The 17,245-nt window shown below is 42.3% G+C and overlaps 1 protein-coding gene across 5 annotated transcripts in view; it reads left to right on the forward strand.

Annotated features, from left to right (window-relative positions):
- The window catches only part of TMEM241 (transmembrane protein 241), a 62,979-nt gene extending 46,020 nt beyond the window's left edge, over positions 1–16,959 (forward strand). For 4 of the 5 annotated variants that reach the window (XM_037379767.1, XM_037379772.1, XM_037379770.1 and 1 more), the window contains 2 exons: positions 12,765–12,829; positions 16,275–16,959. In XM_037379767.1, coding sequence (XP_037235664.1) covers positions 12,765–12,829; positions 16,275–16,335 — 126 coding nt within the window. In that variant the 3' untranslated portion in view covers positions 16,336–16,959. The remainder of the gene's footprint in view (positions 1–12,764; positions 12,830–16,274) is intronic. The other variant, XM_037379771.1, reaches the window with a different exon arrangement.
- Positions 16,960–17,245: the final 286 nt, after the last annotated feature.

Consider the following 17,245-nt stretch of genomic DNA (forward strand, 5'->3'; position numbering starts at 1 on the left):
ATGACCTAGTAACCGCAGCTTCAATATCCCCTAATCGCTCATTTTCTCCTGCAGCCAAACTGCTAATGAGATGCATACAGTGCAGGAACAATAGCCTGGCTACCTTTGTCTTATGAGGAATAAAAGCATGCTGAATTCAACCACAATTCAGCTATTATTTTGGCATTCACATGATGCTCTGGGTTAGAAAAATAGTTACTGTAGCCTATTAATCTGAAAGGATTGCACATTAATCCTTGACAGTGTATTAATGTGATCAGACAAGATGCTGAATGACTTTAAGGAAGCTGATACAACCACCTGTTGCTTCAGTCTTGCCCTCCCAGGATCAGCATCTTGGTTGTATTGGTCATTGTATCCTGGAAACTAAAAGAACGTATGAAAAGCAGCACTGACAAGAATCTTCATAAATGCAATAGAAAGTAGAAGATGGATACCTTATTCTCTAAATAATGGAGCTGCATACAAGTATTTAACCATAGAAATGCAGAGGATTATCTGCCTTCTTAAATGCATATGAGAGATAATTAAGAAATCTCCTTTCTTATAGCAATTGAAAAGCTGATAAATAGAAGTACTCCTCCGTAATACAGATATTGGTTTGAGCACTGATAAGGTAAAAAAACCAACCACCTTAAAATTTCTGATGAATTTGCTAGAGGTGAGCATTTATACTGCTTCTGTTCTGAAAACATTTTAGAGGGCAGGTTGCTAATTGTGTTTGTCATTTGATCTACCCTCTCCCTCATTTTTTTAGTATGTTTTATGTTTTAAGCACAACGTGTAGATGATTTTAAGATGGGTCAGAAGTTATTTGCTATGAAACCAGATAGATTCATTTGCACTAGAAGTTTTTCATTTATTGTTATCTTATCAAGTTTTATGAGTATCATTAGGCATATGACTGTTACTGCTAAGGCATGTTTAAACACTGGCAGCTTTTGTGTCACAATACACAGAAGTAATTGTGTTCTTAAAGAACCCCTAGAATTTAGAATCATTTATGTTGGAAAAGACCGTTAAGATCATTAGGTCTAACCCAGGTCTGCCAAGTCCACCACTACACCATGTCCCTAGGCACCCCATCTACATGTTTTTTAAACACCTCCAGGGATGGTGATTCCACTGCCTGCCTGGGCAGCCTCTTCTAATGCTTGACCACCCTTTCAGTGAAGAGATTTTTCATAACCTCCAGTCTAAACCTCCCCTGGTGCAACTTGAGGCTGTTTCCTCTTGTCCTGTCACTTGTTACCTGGGAGAAGAGACCTACCCAAACTATTTACCATTATTGTTTTAATAATGCTTAAAAAATAGAGGAATAAAATATAAGGAACGAGCAGAAGAGAGGGACCAAAATGTCCTGTGATAAAAATCTGCTTTAGGGAAGCTGGAGATCTGTGCAGGCATTTAGGCAAATATGAAATAAAGGATCTCAAAGACATTTACAGCAGCTGGTAAAACTTCTGCGTGGCTGGATCAAAGCTGTGTGGATCATGAAGTTGCTGATGCTGTCACTGTTGCCATAGTGCCACTGTTGCCATGGTGCCAGCATCACCAGGCTATCCTTTAAGTAACAACATGTGCATTGGGGAGGGTTAAAGGGTTTTCTTCCTTCAGGAGAGCTGAGCAGAGTCCACCTATGATCAATGTGGACCTAAGTATGCTGCAATGCACAAGCTCATTGCACTGTTTACTGATTTCATAGACTGACAGTCTCCAGTTAAGTCTGTCAGGGAATGAAAACCCTTAGGGCAGGTCTGCACTTTGGTCAGGCTGTGAGGGGAATGCAGTAGACATGCTCAAGTTACCTTCAAACTAATGAGCAGATTGCAAATGAAACCTGTTTTGCTTTCCCTCTTTCTCCATCGTATTTCACTTTGGATTGTTTCTTTCCCATATTTGGGCTGCTCAGCTTTTCAGGCAGGATTATGGTATTGCTGTTTCTTTTGGGAAGAGCCATTGTTTTGGTGGTTCAAGGCTAAAGCTTCATTACTTTTCTTTGGGAAAAGCTGTGTGTCTGCTTAAAATCCTTCCTTCTTGGTGGATTTATTAGTAGAGCTCCTTCAGGGAGCTGCATTATCACCTGAAGCCATTAGGTTAAACAGCAGATTCTGTGTTGTCTTTCAGTTGGTAACAACAGACCCTCAGAACAAAATTGAAAACTGACAGGTTGTTGATTAATGTTGATTAATGCAACTGAATCAGCATCTAGGGGAAAGAGACTTTCCAGGACAGTTGGTTGGAGGAATTTTGCCTGCATTTGCTGTATCACTTTTAACCAGAGATTGGCTTTGGCACTTTGAAGATGGTTTACAAGACGCTTTTGAGCTTCTAGAATTGATCCAGACTGCACAGAAAGCCTTCTCATTGCAATAGGCAGTGTGCTTAAAAGCTTCCGGGGAAGTTTTTCTTTTTGTGGTAGATCATCCCCAAAGCTGACCTGAAATTAAACAGTTAATGCTAGTTTAATTTTGGTCTGGTTCTGTGTGCATGATTCGTTCAGATACTGAGCAGGATGGAAGAGACCTCCTGTGCACAGTATCTGCAGCTGTTAACAGCGCTTTATTTTGATTGTAGACCATGGGAGAAAAAGAGTATATTCTTGTTTTTTCTCCATGTCTTCCCCACCCAGTTTGCAAGGAATCTGGGTGTACCTGAATTTAGTTTTAGTCCTGTCCTGTCTTTCCTGTGAGGGAGGATGTGTACGATGTTTGTAATTTTTAGCAGGAATTTTTGCTGCCGACTTATAGCAGGTTTCCAGTGACGGTACCACCCTTCCACAATCTGTGAGCTTACTGGTGATCATTGGTGCCTTTCATTGTGCGCTGCTGACTTTCTGCAGCTTGTGAAACTTCACAGTCAGCACCTGCCCCATGAAGATCTTCTCTCAAGGCTGGGTTGCTTCAAAAAGGCTTGTCAGTACACGCTGGACCACTTTAGTCAGGGTTTAACCAGCAGAGATCCAGGTCCCTCAGTGTTCTTCCATGTATTGGGCTATCCTAGGCAATGCCTTGTGCATCTGTTTCTGTAGCTGCTGGATCTCTCAGAATCGAAGTATTCTTGCAAAGGTGCAGAGAAGTTACCCACTTAGCAATGTTTGGTTGCCTTAAATATGGATGTAACGAAGCAGAAGAGAGCTAGATAGAAATGGCTTGTAGCCCAGCGGAGATGAAGAATGTATGTAAATAAGGAGTGGTGTTAATAGCTTAGAAAATTCATGTGAATTAAAGAATACAGAAAAAGATTAACTGTTCCTTTTTTTCTGTTCTGAAGATTTTTGTTTAACTTTTACTACAACTCCATACCTGACACAATATTTTGTGTGCATGTATGAACAATGCTTACTGTCAGGTAGACGTATATACAAAAGAGTGATAACTCTGAAATCTGGGGAATTGTTTCAGTGGCCCTCCCTCAAGAAACAGAAGAGTATGTGCTGTTACTCATGTTTGCCTGCTGTCATTTTTGCCTTTTTGGTAGTACTGGATTATCTTGATGTAGCTCTTTTCAGTGGCAGTAACAGTGATCCATTTCCCTGGCGATTTTTTATGATTATCTTAGCAGCTGGTTAAAACATGCAGAAGAGGGACAAAACAAGTATTATATCTATAAAGAGTTTGGCATTGCTTTAATTCCACCAGTAGAATGAAAACAAAGGTTATGTACATCAGAAGCTTTTTCCTGATATTTTGAGAAGATGACCTCATGATAAATAGAATGATTTATTTTGAACAGTGAGTGAACTTGATGAGCCATTTCAAAACACTGTCTTTGGAAAAAAGATGCATTTTTGTAAGGACCAAGGTTTTGGCAGTTTGGGAAAGTGAGATTACAAGGATTGACTCTGTGTACACAAACTAAGGAAAACTTTTGTAAAGTATTCTGTGTTCACTTACAAGAACTATGACATTTAACTTTCTAACAGTTTAACACTGAATGAGAGGAAACATACTTTTTATATGGTATGTACAAAAATACTTGTAATATTAACAAATCATGGTCATGTCTGGACTAAATCCCCCATATCTTTCCATTCCAGATAGGAAGGTTAAATAGGAATCTAAATTTTGAAAATGTCCTCATCCATGTTCTTGGCTATATAAACATGTTCCTGAATATCTCAAAAATGCTAGATATTCAAAATGTACAGCCAGATTTTACATCTTGAAAAATCTTTCTCTAAAGTAATTGTGAAGTCAGGGATGGAAGGGATCAATGTCAGCTTCGTCAAGAATGACGCATTTATCTAGCCGGTGCTGGCTGGTTTGAACTGATCAAGATTGACACTGTAGAGGCTGTGGGAAAACCACAGCTGGTCTGCAGAGAAGACAAGGCAGCAAAGAATGCAAAATCTCGCATTTCTGTATCTCCCAGGATCAGCGTTTCTGCTTTTTCAAGTACCGGGAACCCTTAGGATGTCACTTCCTGTCTTCAAGACACATGTCAGAATTACCAGAATTTTCTGATGTTTTGTGGTCAAGAAATAGATCCAATAGGGAAGCTGGCTCAGCAGTGACCTTGCCTGTTCTTAAGATCCTTCAGCAAAGAATTCTCCGGTCTTTGTTCTGTTATCTGTTATACTAAATCAATTTCTAATTCTAAGTTAATTTATAATTTCAAATTATTTTCTCTTTTTTTTCTAATTTTTTAAAACAACTTTTATGAAACAAATTTTGCTGTCTCTTCTGAACATTTTTTCTTGTCTGATCATAATTTGGTTAGAGGAGAAAGGAGGAGATCATTCATGTCATGAGTTGTGTAGTGGTCTGTCTATCAAAGTTCCTTGGGAACTCTTTAAAGCTAGTGTTAATAGTGCCTCCCTCCACTCCTGAATTACTAAAGCAAATTTACAGATGCAGATGCATGAGAGCACATTCTTTCCTATGCCTCCTTTTTACCTGTGCAAGAGTGCTTTTAGGTGCTGGATTTGTCCCCAGTGTGCAACAAGTTCTTCCACACATTAGGATACGTCTGCTTTATCGATCTTAGCCTGTTACCCAGCACTTCAACTATGTCATAATTTTTCTTGTTGCCAGTAATTCAGCCTGATAAGGAGCAAACTTTGGACCTGTGGAATTGACTCCCTTCTTCTCTTTGGATCCTGAAGTTGGGCACTGCGTTGTCCTTCAGAACATCTTCTTAAATGTAAATGACATGTGTGCAGGATGTTGTATGGAATCCAGGCCTGTATTTGGTTCCCAGAATGATGGGAATGCTTGAAGTTTTCACCCTTTTATGTGAGGAACTGAATCTGGGAATCTCTTCTAACCAAGAAGTTTGAAACCTCTGACTGTCCCACTTCTTGTGTGTTAATACACTGGAGCCCCACATCCCTCTGCTTTGCCAGGCTTCAATATACTAGTACCTAAAGCTTAGCCTTTCAGACAGGCATTTCACCACTGAGGAAACACAGACTTTTTTCCTCCTAAGTGATTCCTCATGGTCCTTCCTTAAAGCTGTACCATAGTTCATGCCTTATCAACCTCTGATGAGTTATCTTTGATGGTCATGATTTCTCTGGTGCACAAACCCCAGGGCTTTCAGATGTCCATGGTCATTATGTACAGTGAGTTCAGCCTTGTCTGTTTCTGTTTCGGTGTTTACAATGAGCAGGTCTTCCCTGTCACTGAATCTCCTTGAAATATGTTGCTTCTGTTTAGAAACTGGAGCAAGGATCTCACAAGCTTTGTTTCCCTCTTTAAGGACCAGGTTGTAGGTGATGAGTAAATGTATTTCTGTGCTGTCCCACCCCTTCTAGGTGGGTCCAACCCCACTTCTGGTACAAACTCATAAAAAGATGCTGTTTTAAGACCCTTCTCTGTGGCATAATCGAGCCACAGGGCTGGGTTGCCCTCTTTTTTCTCTGCTGATTCCTGTTTATTCCCTGTACTTTATGTATTTATGTAAAGAAGTACCGTCTGTTCTGTTTTGTTACCTAACTATTCAGGTCCAGTCTTTGTTCCAGCAGTCCTGCAGCATTCTCCCTGTGCTTGAGGTGATGCTGCTCTAAACTTTCTTCTCCTTCCTGGTGGGATCTGCAGTCCTAGCTCAAGCAGGCTATCTGCATTACAGTAGAAGCTGTTTCATCTAGGGTAAGTTGGGCTGAGCTGATGGATTTCTGCAAGTTATGTCCTCCAGCAGTGGAGGAGATTAGCCCACTCTCCTCCTAGGCACTGGCCTCGTCCCAGGTAGATATCCATCACAAGGGCATACTTATTTCCTTCAACGCTGATACACATTGTAAAGAGCTAGAAACTGTGTTTGATTGAGATAATAGACATGGTCTGAAATACCAAAATTTTTGTTTATTTCTAAAATTACTTGTAAATCACTCAATGATTGGAACTATAGAAATAGTTGAGATGAAGGCAAATAGATGTTAATAAAGTGTTTCTTTCAATAGGTCTTGTTTCCACGGTACAATGGAGTGACACATTAGAGTGATTTATTGTAAAAAACAGTATTTTTTCTTTTTTTTTTTTTTTTTTTTTGTGTGCAAGGAAGGGTTTGAAATGATTTCTCAGGAACAATTTCAGCTCACATGGAAATGTTTTGTTAAATGATGCTACACTTGGATTTTTTTCCTAATCACTGAAAGCTGTGTCAGAATTTTGTAGAAATGTTCATGGTATGAATGTTTTTTAACATAGCTTTTGCAGTACTGTCTGGTCACAGTACCTTTAAGCAAGTATGTAGGCAGAGTGTATGTTCCTATGTTCCTAAAACTGTTGGGGTTCAACCATCCAGTCTGTATCATTTGGTAGAATTAGTGACTGTATGACAAAATCTTGGGGAACTTTGTTCAAAATATGCTGGTTATAGCTAACTAAATTTTTCCTTTCCACCTCCTAGTTTAAAACATTCAGCACCAAAATATATTTGGAAATCATTAACTTCAGTTTGCCCTTTTACTTGCTTTCTTCTGTCTTGCAAGCTCATTCCTTTTCCTAAGGCATTTGAATGCCTAGGAGGACAACTGTGACCTTTAAAGTGAAGAAAGATTACGGCACTTAACGTGTTGGGTTTTTTAAAAGACATTCAAAACATCGATGTAGGTAGGATTTTTTAAAACTAAATATGCATTTAAAACACTTCAGAAAATGTTGAAATGTACTTAAAAGAAGATTTCCTTCTAAACTATGTCCCTAGACTTTAGATTATTCCCCTGGAATAAATTATATGGTTAGCTTCCCTGAAAACTTGTTTTTTAATTTTTAAATGTATTCCTCTTCTAGCTAAACAATCAAAGGTGGACATTTAAACAATGTGTTTTCCTTTTGTTTTGGTTTTGTTTTTTTTCTTACACATGCTTACTTCATGTGCTCTTCCAACCCACATTTTGTTTTTCCTTGGCACTGAGAGACTCTTACATAATTTTTCAAAAATACAACAGTGTTCTGCTGTAATAGTCCAAAAGGCTACAGCCTGCATTTTTGCAGAGGTTTGGGATGATTGCAGTAGAATGGTGTATTGTTTTTGATAAGGCCTGTTTTTGGAAGGGTTCTTAAATGCCTATTTCTTTGCTATTGGCCTTCTCTCAAGTTTCTAATAAACAGGACTCTGCAAGGGAGTGGGTGACATAACTTTAACTTGTGTCACTTCTCAAATACAGCACTTCAGTTTCTTTCAGGAGAACAGCATCAAGAAAAGAATGCTCTGTAGATACCAGAGCTGCCATCCTTCATTAGTTCCTGTTTACATGGTCAGTAATGAATATTGTGTATCTTTATGTAATAAATTAGCATTGGCCTAAGATGGAACCATAGAATCACAGAATCATTTATGTTGGAAAAGGCCGTTAAGATCATCAGGTCCAACAATTAACCCAGGTCTGCCAAGTCCATCACTGAACCATGGCCCTAATCACCACATCTACGCATTTTTTAAACATCTCCAGGGATGATGGTTCCACCACCTTCCTGAATAGCTTGTTCCAATGCTTGGCCACCCTTTCAGTGAAGAAATCTTTCCTAATATCCAACCTAAACCTCCCCTGGTGCAACGTGAGTCTGTTTCCTCTTGTTCTGTTGCTTGTTGCCTGGGGGAAGAGACTGACCCGCACCTGCCCACAGCCTCCTGTCAGGGAGTTGTAGAGAGCAATAAAGTCCCCCCTAAGTCTCCTCGTCCCCAGGCTGAACAACCCCAGTTCCCTCAGCTGCTCCTTGTAAGACTTGTGCTCCAGACCCTTCACCAGCCCCGTTGCCCGTCTCTGGACACGCTCCAGCACCTCTATGCCCTCCTTGTAGTGACGGCCCCAAACCGAACCCAGCATTCGAGGTGCGGCCTCACCAGTGCCGAGCACAGGGGGACAATCACCTCCCTTGTCCTGCTGGCCACACTGTCTCTGATACAAGCCAGGACGCTGATGGCCACCTTGGCCCCCTGGGCACACTGCTGGCTCATGTCCAGCTGGCTGGTGACCAGCACCCCCAGGCCCTTTCCCACCAGGCGCTTCCCAGCCGCTCTGCCCCAGCCTGTAGCGCTGCGTGGGGCTGGTGTGACCCAGGGGCAGGGCCCGGCACTGGGCCTGGCTGCACCTCAAACAGTTGGCCTTGTCCCATCGGTCCAGCCCGTCCAGATCCCTCTGCAGAGCCTGCCTGCCCTCCGGCAGGTCAACCCTCCCCCACAACTTGGTGTCACCTGCAAACTTACTGAGGGGGCACTCGATCCCCTTGTCCAGATAATCGATAAAGATACTAAACAGCACTGGCCCCAGCACTGAGCCCTGGGGAACACCACTTGTGACCAGTCCCCGGCTGGATGTGACTCCATTCACCACCAGCTGGGCTCGGCCAGCCAGCCGGCTTTTAACCCAGCACAGAGTACACCTGCCCAAGCCATGGGCACCCAGTTTCTCCAGGAGGATGCTGTGGGAGATGGTGTCAAGGGCTTTACTAAGGTCCAGGGAGACACATCCACAGCCTTTCCCTCATCCGCTAGGTGGGTCATCTTGTCATAGAAGGAGATCAGGTTCATCAAGCAGGACCTGCCTTTCATAACCCCACGCTGGCTGGGCCTGATCGCCTGGGTGTCCTGACATGCCATGTGATGGTGTTCAGGATGACCTGCTCCATAACCTGCCCCGGCACCGAGGTCAGGCTGACAGGCCTGTAGTTTCCCAGATTCTCCTTCCTGCCCTTCTTGTAGCTGGGCATCACACTGGCTGACCTCCAGCCTTCTGGGACCTCCCAGTTTGCCAGGACTGTTGATAAATGATGGAGAGCAGCTTGGCGAGCTCCTCTGCCAGCTCCCCAGTACCCCGGGGTGGATCCCACCCAGCACCATAGACTTGTGCGTGTCCAAGTGGAGCAGCCGGTCACTGACCGTTTCCTCCCGGACTGTGGGGACTTTGTTCTGCTCCTTGTCCCTGCCTTCCAGCCCAGGGGGCCGAGCAGCCAGAGGGAAGCTGGTCTTGCTATTACAGACTGAGGCAAAGAAAGCACCGAGTACCTCAGCCTTTCCCTCAGCCTTTGTGGCCATGTTACCCCCCTGCGTGCAATAAAGGATGCAGATTGTCCTTGGCCCTCCTTTTGTTTCTAATGTATTTGTAAAATATTTTTTGTTACCTTTTGCAGCCGTGGCCAGCCTGAGTTCCGGCTGGGCTTTCTCCTTTCTAATTTTCTCCCTGCATAGCCCTGAGACATCCTTACAGTCCTCCTGCGTTGCCTGCCCCTTCTTCCAAAGGTGGCAAACTCTCCTTTGTTCCCTGAGCTCCAGCTGAAGCTCTCTGTTCAGCCAGGCTGGTCTTCTTCCCTGCCAGCTTGTCTTTCAGCACATGGGGACAGCCTGCTCCTGCACCTTTAAGCTTTCCTTCTTGAAGAATGTCCAGCCTTTCTGGACCCCTTGGCCGTCCAGGGCTGCCTCCCAAGGGACTCTGTCAACCAGTCTCCTAAACAGGCCGCAGTCTGCCCCCTGGAAGTCCAAGGCACTGGGTTCTGCTGACCCCACTCCTTGCTTCTCCGAGAATCAAAAACTCTATCATCTCATGATTGCTATGCCCAAGATGTTTCCTGACCACCACATCACCCACCAGTCCTTCCCTGCCCTGTTTGTAAACAGCAGGTCCAGCGGGGCATCTCCCCTGGCTGGCTCCCTCACTGGCTCTGTCAGGGAGTTACCGACTTCCACACACTCCAGAAACCTCCTGGACTGTTTACTCTCTGCTGTGTTGTATTTCCAGCAGATACCCAGTAAGTCAAAGTCCCCCACAAGAACGAGGGCTAGCCATCATGAGACTTCTCCCAGCTGCTTGTAGAATATTTCATCTGCCTCTTTATCCTGGCTGGGTGGTCTATAATAGACTCCTGCCAGAATATTTGTCTGGATATAAGTTCAGGGCAGTTATTTCTAAAATCATTCACACGGATGTAAATGAGAAATAGTTCCTGTAGCTCGGTGCAGCTGCTGCACAGTGTGTAAAGGGAGAACCCAGACTGCTAGAACAAGATCTGGATATTTGTTTAGAGCACTGCAGTTGAACTGATGGATATCTATCATAGGAGCTGTATTTAAGTAAAATCCATGAAAGATTCAGCTCCTGAATGGTTGGCTTCCACTGTTTGGAGTAGGTGTCGGCTCTCTGTGGCTGCAAATGACTATCACTGAGACAGGCCAAGGTGTGACCTGAATGTGGACAGTTGCAATATCATCTTCTTGAGTTTTGAAGAGTAACTCCCAGTTTGTGACTTCTCCTTCTCTTCTGTCAGTCTGTTTTGGCTGCATCTACATAATCATATGTTTGCTTGTGTGTGTACATACAAGGCTGTAGGAGTAGGGCTGGTATGTAGGTTTGTTTGTCCTCCAGAGTGGGAGCTCATGTTTTCAGTTAGCTTCAAGCTTTACTGCATTGCCCATGTTGTACACTGCTGTGATAAGCAGCATGCAAATGATTAAGTCAGATAAATTAATAGTTTGTATCAGGAGGTATGTCTGTGGTTGTATTGATAACAGCAGCTGATTGCTGTGCAGGCATGGAGTGGATCTGCAGTCTTGTGGTATCCCTCCTGGATCAAGTCCATCTGCTGCCTCATTCCCTCTGCAAGATGTCTGTGCTATAGGCAAATGGAGAACAGTCAGGGTGTGATTTATTGTAATGTCTAGGAAGAAAAAAGAAATCTGTATGCCTGAATCTCCCTGAAGTAGAGAACATCCCCAAATAAGCCAGAGGAGTTGTATAATCCCCATCGAGTACCACCACTCCTGTGTCATGCTTGCTGCCATTGCGAGGTCTCACTGCCAGGTTAAGATTATTGTCCTCTGTCCAGCTAACTGTTAGAGTGGGGCTGGAGAAGTGATGTACGGCTATCTCTTCTTCATCCGCTGCTGCTTGTGATCCTGCACTGATTACACTCCAGGCAGATTCAGAACCTGCCTTTTAAAATGCGGCCGTAACCGATGTAGTGGGTATCAACTAACAAACTGTCAGTGCAAGCTCTGGTGCACAGAGTCTACTCTAAAATGGCATTTTCTTCCCTACTGCACATGTAGTAGGGTTTTAACAAGTAATAGATTACGGAATGAAGTTTCTGCTCTCTCCCCTGGGAGTCCAACTAGACAAACAACGATTAGGAAATCTTAACTGATAATTGTTTAAATGTTTTGTTTCTTAATTTCATCCTTTTCCTTGGGCAATTTTGTATTATCCTAAATAGTTCCTTTCATTCCTCAGTGCTTGTGTTTCCCAATGTGTAAATCACTACCAAGTCTTCCTTTCCCACAGGCATTGCTTATCCTAACTGTTGACTGAAAATCAATCCTTCCATGTAATGACTCTGTCACTGTTCTCTGAACTCTTTCCATTTTACATTATCCATCTGGCAACAAAATGTCCAAAACTGCATGCAGGCTGCAGATGTGGTAGCTCCGTAGCTGTTGAGGCAGGGATCTGTTACAAACCATTGTATGTCAGGACCTGGCTGTTCCTGGGATCAGTACTATGAAAGTATAAAGTCATTTGCCTCAGCTTCTCTGCCCAGGGCACCTTGGTGTAATGAAAGATTTGTAATATAAACCTGCTGAAGTTGCGTTGTGCTTTACCCCAAACCCTATTCCTTTTTTTAGCTTTTCTATACCCACAAACACATTTCAAGCTCTCATTCTCCTCAGAAATATATGGCGCTTCAAGCCTGGAATCTGACTGCTCTCCCCAGCCTGCTGTTAGCAAATAAAAGCTAGCAGGTTTCCAGGCCAGGGCAGCTGGGGTGTGTGTGATAAGGTACCCTCTGCTCTGGTTCCCTGCCCTGCCTTTGCTGTGTCCCGGGTTCTGTAGGAGTCAAAACTGAACTGCGATGTGTGACTGTCATGCTGTTTTCTCCATTGGTTTCCCAGCCTCATGAGCAGCATGTTCTGCATGTGCTTTCCCAGCAATGCTGCACAGCCAGGTTCCTGCCCTAAGCTGGCCGCATAGCTCTTGTGTCCCTCTCTGTTGGGTCTTTTTCTGCTGTTTCTGGCCTACCTCCCATGCACCAGAGGGGTAAGGAGGTGCCCTTATGTAGTCTGTGTGTGCACATCAGGAGTACGGTTGGGCAGGAGTGGAAGCTCGATATTTAACGATGTCTCACTGTTTAACATATGCTCATTGGATTTCCCCTGTTCATTGACTATCTATTTCAAGTACTGCACCTAATGGTTAAGAAAACAAAGAAGAAAAAAAAAAAAAAAATTCTGCACCTGCAGAAAACTAATTTCAGCAAAAGTATTTCAGTTTTCATTTGTGGTATCACAGGTTCACAATGTTGTTGGGTTTTTTCCTTTCAATTTAACAGGTTATCACTGCTAGTTTATCACCGTTCTTCTTTGTCATGACTGCCAATGTACTAACGATTTCTTGGTAAGTGCCTACATGAGCTTTTTTTCTTAACAATAAAAATGAATTTCCACACAGTGCTTCATGTGGAAATACTTTTTAAATGTCAGGTTTTATTAGTGCCAGTAATATTTTGCATGTAAGGAGAACCAGGTGTGCAATGATGGATGCAGTACAGTAATACAAATACAAGAGTGTTTCTTCTGCCTCTGTGGGAGAACATGGACATTTTGGACATTAAGCCTCACCGCAATTCACTCAGCATGTTTTACAGCTAGACAAATGGATGCAATAGGCAAATAAATGACCCATTCAAAGTCATGCTATAAATTAGTGGCAGAATTGAGAATAAAACACAGGAGTCATGGTTTGGTGACAGCATCTTTTTAACCAGTACAGTGCATTCAAGTTTCCCTAACACGGTGTGTACTGTGAATGCATAAAATGAAAATAGTAGCAAAATAATGATAATAAACTTTTTCCGAAGCTGTATCTGGCTTTTGTGATGTGTGGCCACACATTACAAATCATCTAACCTTAATTTTTTAGGTAGTGATATAAAGGATTGGGGTGCAAATGCCTTTGGACAAAGACCATGCTTTTGGTCTGTGTTTGTATAGCACCCAGTAAAAGGGAATCCCAGCCCACGGCTGATGCTCCTAAATGCTTCTGCCATGTAAATAACAACTAAATACAGGGTTTGGCATATATCTCTGAGGACAGATTTGTTATTGGAAATAAAAATCTGTTTATTTTTGAAAAGCTTTAAACTTCCTTTTTTCCCCCCTTACAGTTTGATTGCTATCCTAAAGATTCAGCTCTGCACTGAATAGAATTAGCATATTCTTCTTCCAGGTGTGATAAAGAAGTTACAGGAAGGAGAATCTCAGTTCAAACTAGCCCCATGCACAAATGTGTGAATATACATCCCTATATATATGTTAAGCACTTGTAATCTCATATACTGAAATAAGTAATGTGTATTATTATTATTTTTTTTAGTTCTAGGATTACATTTATGTATCCTATGTGTGTAAGAGGCTAAACTAATATAGATTCATCTACAACACTCCTAGCCTAGGCCATTAACTTGCCAGTCTTCATCATGTTTTACATATGTTTGTGCAGGTCTGTCATGTGCGTGCTAGAGGTAGGCTTTCATAATATGTATGTATTCACTGACACATACACTAAAAAATCATGTGTACCTTTGCTTTAATGTGAGCACATGGATCCATATAGCTGCACACATACTACATGCCCTATATGCACTGAAAGTAATATAAATGATTAACACATTGGTATCTTTAAAAGAAACTTTGCTTTAGCCCTTGGGCCACTGTTATGCTTTGATTGTCATAATTCAAAAAGGTAACCATTCCATTTATTTATTTATTTGAGTTCTGTTACTGCTTGTGCATCAGCAGTGCCTTGGCTTATCAGCAAACCTCTGGAAATAGTTTGTTAGATGACAGCAGGTGCAAAGCACTCATGAGATCATTAAGCACTGTGGTTTTTAGTGTTGCTCCAGCGTTATCATGGACAATATCATACGTTAATTTCTCAGTGATGGGCAAATGCAGTTAGCTGTCACCCCACAATAAACAGAAGCTGGAGGATTTGCCATATGGTAAATTGAAGGTAAATCAAGGTTTGACATTTAGCCATGTATTTTGCTCTGCTTCATCTTGAAGTCATGATGATGGTTTCTATTGGCCTAGTAATCTTGGTTGCATGGGCATGTGGATACCTGAAATTTCAAGTCCTTCAGAAAGGGGTTCTTCTCTGATGTAGGACGTAAGATATTAAAGAATAATTCAGGTGTAGGCACCTTTTTACAGAACAAGGCTGTGCAGTGTACTATCTCTTGTACAGAATTGCCAGTCTAATCTTTAGAAGCATACATCAGAGAGAGGTTTCTTTTTCAAAGTCTGCGTTAAAATTTTGTGGAAAACAACACAACTGTAGAAATGAGGAAAAAAAAATGAGTAATATCTAAGGCTTTATTGGTTTTAGGTCGTCTATATGCAGTGGGGTTTTTTCTTTAGGATAAAGAATACATTATCCAGCCTTAGCTTCCAAAGGAATTAATGTAGAGGGTATGTTTATAACTGGGGCTGAAATCCAGGCAAGACATCGGGGTTAACTCTCTCCAGAGAAGTGTGTTTTAGATCTTTTTGAAAAGCTTGCAGCCTTCACAGCCCTTTGCTCCTTGTTGGTAACTCCACACTCAAAGCTATCTGTCTTTGGACATTCTGCAGACTGTCTGCAGACTGTCTGTAGCATCTACTTTCCAGGGCTGTTTACTGTGTAATAGTAAGATACTGTATTGTTGTTATACAATGTTTGTTCCTCTCAGGAACAAAGGCAATTATATGATTTTTAAAACAGCTCACCAAAGCAAAGATTTAAGTGAATGTAATGCTATTACAGACCAGAGAGCTTTCAGGCTTTACATGTGGGTTTTTTTTCCCCAAGGAAAAAAAAGCTGTCTTACAAATGAACTTAACAGAAGTTCGTTCTGTTTATAAAGTTCATTAAGGAGCTTTTCTGTTTCGTAAGCTAACTAAGCCATGAGGCTAAGATGAAAGGTCAGTACACTTTAACTTTGCACTGTTATAAAAGGGGAGAAGAGTCGGTGTCCTACCATATTCAGTAGGATATGATCGATATCGTATGTCAGTTATGACAGATAACAGAGGAGATTTGGAGATTAACTATTGCATGGATTGAGTGGGTTGGTAGCTTATTTCAGTGAATGGTTTTGTTTGTAAAACCATTCATCCTGATTCAGAGCCCTGCTTCTAGCCTGAGTCTTGGAGAAGAGCATTAGTGCCACCACTGTGCTGTGAGCAGCACAGGAAGGAAGCACTTGGGCACACGTGCCATTTTGTCTGGGGTGGGTTCTTTCACCAGGTTCCTCACAAAGAGAAGCAGACACATTAATTTCTCTCAGCCTCCCTAGACCAGTGGGATGTCCCCAGAGCAAAATTGTTTTCCCCAATTTTATCAGTCCCCAGAACCTAGGCTTTACATGTCTTCCTGACTTTGTCAAGTGGCAAGTTTTCAGGACAGAACACAAACAGAAATTGCAAGGGGGAATCATTAACCTAATGAGGTTCAAACTCTCTTGCCTTCCTTTCCAATTCTTGCTGGTGTGTGGGTGTGCAGCAATTCTCATAACTAGGTGCAACCTTCTCTATCTAGATTTCTCTATGTGTATTTTCACATTAATACCATCAGCCCTAAAATATAGGAAGGGTAGTTTCTGATGAGACCTGTTAAATAAGACATTTTTGGTTTCAGCCTTTTCTTAGCAAGATGAATGAAAAAATCACCTGGGTTACTGTCTCTAGGTTGAACAATGTTTAGACAAAGTAATGCCTTTGTCTTAATGTTGTGCTGTTTGGCATTGTATCAAGTAGAGGGACTTGCCTGATGCTAAATTTGTGGTATACTTTGTTTACAGCCTTGTGATCAGTGGAGTTGGAGAAGCTTTGCTTGTTTACACTGAAAGAACAGGCACATAAAGAGGAACCAGATCTCACCAGCTGGAAAAGAGCTGACTTGCAGCCTAGAGACCCTGCCATGAATAAAACACGTCAGCAAGAATGAAGAAGTGCAACCAAACATGAGGAAAGAGACCTTTTGGTTTTTTATTAAGAAAGAACAACTATGCTATTAATAGTGCTGGTAAGAGAGCAGCATAGCTGCCAGGATGGTTAGGAGCCTTTGCCTCAAAGCACAAGACAAACTATTTCTGATTGATGTGGTAAAGGAAAAACAGCAGTGCCTCATGCTGATGGCTCTGTGTGAGAACCTCTCAGCAGCAGCTCCTTGCACAGGGAACTGAACTCCGGAAAAGCAGCATTCCTCACTGGATGCCGCCAGTTTTTTGTTGGAAGCTGACAGCAGGTTGTACCAAACAATGTCAAAGCCCAGATCCTGCCATGAATTCAGGATTAGGAAGGATGGATTTTGTCTCCAACGGTTCTGTAAGCAGCAAGCTGCTGCACACAGGTCTGTAGTCACGTCGTCTGAACTGGCATGGTGACTGAGGCCATGGGGCTTCTGGAAGTAATCCCCTTCTGGAACAGCGGTGGTTTGACAGCTTTGCAAAATGGGGAAATCAGCAATAAATCTTAATATCTGTAGTGATGGCTCTTTGTGCATTTTTTTTCCTCTCCCATTTCTCTGAGATTTCTCTTGAACTCTGCAAATATTTGTCAGCTGGAGGGGGTGGAGGAACATGTACTGTTCCCAGCAGTGGTTTGTCTCTTAAATTATTGCAGGAGGCAACAAAGATTATGAACCTTGAATGAATGTCATAAAGAGTGTAAGGCAATTAATCTCAAGAGTTCTTAAAATAATTTCATTTATGGTTGCTTAATGGCTGTTAGAAACCAGCCATAGTCTTGCTATATTAGTGCCTGGGAAAGC

The sequence above is a fragment of the Falco rusticolus genome, chromosome 3, assembly GCF_015220075.1.
Source record: "Falco rusticolus isolate bFalRus1 chromosome 3, bFalRus1.pri, whole genome shotgun sequence".
Taxonomy (NCBI): domain Eukaryota; kingdom Metazoa; phylum Chordata; class Aves; order Falconiformes; family Falconidae; genus Falco; species Falco rusticolus.